Source organism: Vanacampus margaritifer, chromosome 8 (assembly GCF_051991255.1).
Source record: "Vanacampus margaritifer isolate UIUO_Vmar chromosome 8, RoL_Vmar_1.0, whole genome shotgun sequence".
Classification (NCBI taxonomy): Eukaryota; Metazoa; Chordata; class Actinopteri; order Syngnathiformes; family Syngnathidae; genus Vanacampus; species Vanacampus margaritifer.
Window position 1 is genome coordinate 22,324,164 of NC_135439.1, and position 6,757 is coordinate 22,330,920.

The 6,757-nt window shown below is 40.6% G+C and overlaps 1 protein-coding gene across 1 annotated transcript; it reads left to right on the plus strand.

Moving 5' to 3' along the window:
* Positions 1-133: 133 nt before the first annotated feature.
* Positions 134-6,040, plus strand: myl2a (myosin, light chain 2a, regulatory, cardiac, slow). Its single transcript, XM_077573167.1, has 7 exons — positions 134-2,941; positions 3,331-3,423; positions 4,305-4,380; positions 5,223-5,327; positions 5,409-5,487; positions 5,574-5,622; positions 5,690-6,040. Exons 1-7 carry the CDS (start codon positions 2,939-2,941, stop codon positions 5,792-5,794), a joined length of 510 nt encoding a protein of 169 aa, XP_077429293.1. The 5' UTR covers positions 134-2,938; the 3' UTR covers positions 5,795-6,040.
* The last annotated feature ends 717 nt before the right edge of the window (positions 6,041-6,757 follow it).

Sequence of the window (6,757 nt, forward strand, 5' to 3'; positions counted from 1 at the left end):
GTGTGTATTTGGTATTTGCGATATTCCCTCGCTTGGGCTTCCTTAATCACCTCGAGGTTTTAACGACTGGAGGCGTTGTGACCATTTGTCCGTGTCCATTGTGTTTGAAGAGGTCGTTCTATTTTTAGGCACAAACGGACATCCCAGCGCTCAGCCTGCTGGGAGACAAAGTCCCGTCATTCCAGCCACAGTAGTTGCTTTGGCTGCTCACAAATCACAAATGGAGGAGCTGCTTTCAACAATAGCATGTGCCCCTCGCTCCCCTCCTCCGGGTAACAATAACTGTGACCTGGCTGTTCACATTATGTTTGCGACATGACACCCCTGACATCTGCTGCGAGGCCATCAACTGCGCTTTATTTGACAGCGACTGTCGGGAGCGACTCCCTCCAAATAGCTCGCGCACACGTGGCGTCGCCTCCTCACCTCGGCCCATTTTTCACACACTGTCACTTTTCTTGACCTGGGAACCTTGAGTACATCTGAGAGGATCTGTTAATGACGCATGCTCACATTGTAAGGACGTGTTTATTGAGCTGCGCATACTTGAGCGGCTACCGGTGATGACGCGGAGCTCGTTGGTGACAACAAGCATGTGACTCACGCTCCTGTTGTCTTGTTCTGTTCTGGGGTTTCAAATACAGTATAGTGGTTCTCATTTTACACCAAGTAACATACTTGGTTCTCTACGTGGCACCATCATGACTAATGAGTTGCCAACATTAAAATGAAGTATTATAGTAGTCAAGTCAAGGTGATTTATTCTTAAAGTCACAATGTGTCATCTTTAACGCCATTTAGTGGCGAACTAATAATTCATTCAATCTAAAAACCCGCTGTTGATTTCAATAATATGCAAAAAAAAAAAATTCTATGACAAGAGGCTAACATGTTTTGCCACCATCTTACTGCTACGGATGCCCAAAGGACAACTTCGCAAACATAGTTAGCCCGGGTGGTGCTTGTATCTAGTGTTTGACCGACAGGGTCGACCGCTTCGTATCTTCCACAGCTGTGGCCTGCAGGTGGCCATCGCTAAGTCCCGTGATTCAGGTTCGTCACTTTCCCGTCACCTTCTGCTTTGCTCTCGCAAGCTTTTTTTTATATTCTATTTTTAAACTAGCTTCTCCCGCTACCCGCTCTTGTTAGCCACTCCAGCCTATGGAGCCGACTAACTCCCGCTAGCTGCTGTTAGCTGCTCCGGCTAAATTTTGCTTCACACCGGCTGCCAAGTCGCCAATGCTCGTTTGTTCACGCAAAATAAGAATTAGTGGTAGGCTTGTGGAGTGTGGTCCCTCTGAGCCAACGTAGTGTGCGTGCTTCAATGCATACGCTTCGGCTGCATTCTAGCGACAGCTGGTGGTCACTTATTATACACACTGTATCTTTAAAAATTAAACCACCATAACAACAGTTTGAACATGACACTGCCAAAACACAAAATGAAATATAATTTATTGTCATTGTCCGTCACAAGTACAGAGAAACAAAATTCACTTTACAATTACAAGCAATCCGAGAGACAAAAAACAATGACCAACACGGGAAGCCTGATAGGTAGCCAAAACGGTGCTCGTTTGAACGAGAAACTTACTCGTTAAGAAAATATATCTCTTTACCTGCTAGTGGTTGCTTATTTAGCAGACTACAAGATTTCAGATATTTGAAATGCCAAGACCAAACTATAATGGTGATGACTTGCAAGTAAAGCAGCAATGTCCTTATAGTAAAAGCCCAGGTGATGATCTAACCATATAGTCATTTTCACTCGCTCTGCAAACTAGAATTTAGTTATAGGGTCTCCTATTGCTAACATGCAATGGACTACTTTCTCATCCTAACAAGAAGGTTTTTTGTCCTAATGAGAAACATTTTATGTTCCCCCTTTGTCACTTTAGCGGCTCCGCAAATTACAATCTATAAAGTTACATTAAAAAAAAAATTAACACGGGGTAACTGTTTAACAACCAACATGTACTATATAGGTCAATAAACTTGAATACGACCAATGCATTTGGTCAGTGATTCTCTCGCATACCACAAGAGGGAGCCTCTGTACCACATAGTGGTACATCTCCCACATTTTGAGAATCACACTTATAAATTATGTTCTGCTGCTGGGCCATCATCACACTTTTTTTAGAGGCAATATCGACAGTGAATCCCTTCGAAACAAGTCATAAAATAGTGTTCATGAGCGCAGGCAGCTACGACTTTGTGTGTTAGGTACGGTAGTCTGGTCACACACGACTACGGGATGCCATTCTGCTTCTCAACAAGTAGTCTAAAAATGGGGCATAATTTAAGATGGAACCAAACAGGCTTTCCAACTGCATACATATTTATTGGCAAGGGGAACAAAATACTCAAGCATGTTGCTTTGGTATGATACAACAATACATTGCAAGCTATATTGTCTAATAAATTGATCTGTATTCAATTTAAGAATACACTCAAGCCTGTTTTACCAAATTTTGAATTGCCTTAAGATCTCTTGGTGGTAATAGTGAAGTCTAAATTAAACAACCATCATCCACAAAATGATTTGAGCTGACTGAATAAAGTAGCTGATTGTGTACACAGCGAGCAAATCCATGCATAATTTTCACAGTCAAACCAATGTTTGCGGGCAGTGGACACAGAGGGTGATACTTTCACCTTCAGTCTGCTTTGGTTATTCCAATCCTTGTTAACAGCTCTCTGCTAGTGAAAAAAAAATTGGGGCGGTGTGTGTGCGTGTGAGAGAGGGAGAGAATGAAATACAGTATGCGGCAGACAAAGCATGTCAAAGCATCATTTACCTGCCACTTCCTAAAGAGGACATCGTTTATAAATATCATCCAGTGGAGATGAGAGCTGGGGGGCTACAAAAGGCCACCCACCTTCTCCCCATTGTTCACTGGCATCATTGTTGGCCTCACCTCCCAGCTGCCCAGCCATGGTAAGTCACCACGTGTGTGTCAAATAATGATGATGCTGCCTTTAAAGATGCAGAGTTTTATCATTCCATCTCAAGTTTAACATTCTTTAATGTTTAAGAATTACTATAAGGTTTTGCGATATATTGTTACCTTTTATCATGCAAAAATTGCTTGTAAGTCGCGTTATTTGTATCATTCCTGTGTTAGGGTATATATGTATAAATATGGTTTTTTTTATGTATATAATTCTTCACCGTGTCCCAATAAAAACAAAACTTTTAAATCATTTTTTGTATAATATATATATATATATATATATATACATATATACATACAATGCGGTGTGTATCCTGCCTCTCGCTCAAGTCATTATGATATTTCTCATGAGCTCAGTTTTTTTGGTCCACAGCCCCCCAAAAAAGCCAAGAAGAGAACAGGAGAGGGAGCTAATTCCAATGTGTTCTCCATGTTTGAGCAGGCCCAGATTCAAGAATTCAAGGAGGTGAGTAATTCAAACAGCTTGACCTGCCTACTTTCCTTCTCCACAAAATTATGTTGGAAATTGGGGCCCCATGGGGAAAAAAATGCCACTTGAGCCCCACTACTGATTGTAAAAAACTGAAATTGAATATATTAGGCCCCTGACTGTGATGTATAACTTTTCTCTTCTTTGGTGGAAAGCACTTTTCAAAAATTTAAAAACGCAACACATAGTGTATACATAAATTAAAACAATCAATTTTAATCCACAGTATAGTATTGAGACATAGCAACTTGGCATCCATAAAATGAAATGGACCTAAAATTGAGCCTTGGGGAACTCCACACTCAATTTCATGTGTTCTGGAGGAACATGTCTCCATACCTACAAAGAAATTTCCATCTGTGAGATAGGACCTGTCCTAAACCATTTAAAAACAAAACCAGAGAGACCAACCAGCTTGTGCAGTCAGTTTGATCCAATCTGGTGATTTACCGTAACAAAAGCAGCGCTGAGCTCCACGAACGGCAGCTCCACTAACGGCAGGACTGTGAGTTGATGTTATATAAATAAGCACGTTAGCTCCCCAAGTGCGGTGTGCACATTTGTCCCTCCATTTTAGTCATGTGCGCTCAAGTGCTTGTTTGGAGCACAAACACCTGTCGGCATTTCAGTCCATCCCAGCCTTAACAGCAGCTCCCTGCTGGTATGCGCTCGGCCAAACATCCAGACGCGTGTCATCAACGATTAAGGATGCGCATGAAATGCTCCTCGTGCTGAATGCCAAGCTGAAACCTTCGGCCCTGGGCTTTACACCCTGACAACCATGGACCACAATGGAGATCATTTTAGTTTTTATCAACATTCTCATGTGTGTGTGTGTGTGTGTGTGTGCACCTCAGGCATTTACCATCATGGACCAGAACAGAGACGGCTTCATCGACAAGAACGACCTGAGGGACACTTTTGCAGCTCTCGGTGGGTTTACAACTTTACGATTTGGTGTTGAGATTTTGTGTGTGCGTGGTAGCTTTTTATAGGGCAGGGAAGGTCATTTAAATCAAAATGGATGCCACACACCTCACCATAAGGAAGCAGAACCATTTCGATTTGTGTTCTAAAACTAGTTAATCCTAATGTTAGGGGTGTCAAAATTAGTATGTTAATTTTGAATGAACTTAAAGTTCCTTTAACGCCACTAATTTGTTTAACGTGATTAATGACCGCCCCTTACTTGGAATTGAAACTGGGGGAATTCCAGTTGCAACGCAGCAGACACGTCCACATTAAAACTTAGCAGTAATAAATGCAATAATAATGCATATATTTGTGGAGACTGGGGTCAAGTTGTATTTTACAATGTTAAAATGTGCGGAATTTCACAAGTTATGTCATGTCAAAGATTAGATAGCTCTTAATATGAAAAGAAAAATGCACTGAGCTTTCACCAATGTCTTACAAATGCAATTATGCCATCTAGTGGCAGAAAAATGACCAACACAAATCAAAATCACTCTCTCATCTTTTTAATTTTAACTAAATTTTATGAATTATGAAATTACTGTATCAATGACTAAAAGATGCAGCAATATTTTGATGTGTTTAACTTTTCCACTTTTATGTTAACAATAATATGACAAATATTGTGCATTTTATTGTACATTTAGAACAGATATCAAATTTGCGATTAATCTTGAGTTAACTATTGAAGTCATGCGATTAATTACGATTAAAAATTGTAATTGCCTGACACTCCTACTTAATGTATTTTTTAATTCTATTTGAATTAATAATGTCTATACTTGTGTTTGCTCCTATAGGTCGCCTGAACGTGAAACAGGAAGAGATTGATGAGATGCTCAAAGAAGCACCGGGCCCAATCAACTTTACCGTCTTTCTTACCATGTTTGGAGAGAAACTGAAAGGTAGCAAAAAGAAAACGCTAACACTATTATCTATTTATTTTTGCATGTCAAATTAACTATAACCCCTGTATGTCTGAAAAGGTGCTGATCCAGAGGAGACTATCCTCAATGCGTTCAAAGTGTTTGACCCCGAGGGGAAGGGAGTGCTGAGGAAGGACTAGTAAGTGCTGACGAACTCGTGTGCATATTCAACATCACCCCCAGTAGGAAAAAAAGTGCATTACATCATGCCTTCACTGTCCACAGTGTAACACAGATGCTGACAACACAAGCCGACCGGTTCAGCCCTGAAGAGGTACGTGGCTAACCCGCCGGTCCATGTTGTGACTGGTGAATGCCAACTTCTTCTTTGTGTGCCTCAGATGGAGCAGATGTTTGCTGCCTTCCCTCCAGATGTGGCAGGCAACCTTGACTACAAAAATCTGGTGCACATCATCACCCACGGCGAGGAGAAGGACCAGGAGTGAATGTCTTCTGCAGGGCAGACGTGGAGATAAATGGACTATGATTCATTCAGGCAGCGTCCGTGTTGGTCGTAGTTCAGTGCTGCAAGATCAGAGCCAGCCAAAAACGGACTGATCCCCCGACAAAGACCTTTAACATGCATTTCCAATTAGGCTTATCCTTTTCTTGTTTTTCTTCTTATTGTTTTCAATGAAAATGTCCATCTGGCCTGTGCTTGGTTTGTCAAATAAAAGTTTTCAGAGAAACTATTTCTGAATCTGTCTCTTGGAATGTGGGGGGAAAAAATAACCGGACGCTGTTCTCCAAAGATTATTTGATACAATACTAGATGGATGAGTATTATACAATTCAAAGATCAATGATTTTAAAATGGAATAGTTCAATTCAGTTGGATTACAATTTGATTTGAGATGGTATGACTTTTATCATGTTTAGTAATGAATAACAGTAAGCCCCAAAGCAATTTAAATTGGTTTGAGTTACACTCCTATTATAAGTAAATATAATATAGTTTAATTTTAAATTGTCCAAATGTCGTCTCTATGTGCCTTATGATTGACTGTGAACAGGGTAGTTGGTATAAAAATGAATGGATGCATGAGTATTTCATTGATAATAGTTATGTCAAAATACATTTTTGCAGCTTTGCAATAAAGTGTCTCACGAATTCCCACTAAATTATTGCCATACATATTTATTGGTTAAGTTCCAGAACATAGGGATATTCCCGCCACCATTTTAACACCATGTTAGGTAGTGAATGTGTGCGTTGTTGCACAAAATTCCACAGAGACCCACATGGAGCCTTCATGCCCTCACTGATTGTGTGTGTTCATCACACATCCACAGAGAAGGATATTGTGTGTGTGTATAAATGTGTGTGTTGCGTGTGACATCAAAATGTTTGTCTCCTGACGCAGAGGGGCTTTGGCAAGACAAAAGCATGTTGTTATTTTGGTGCAGTG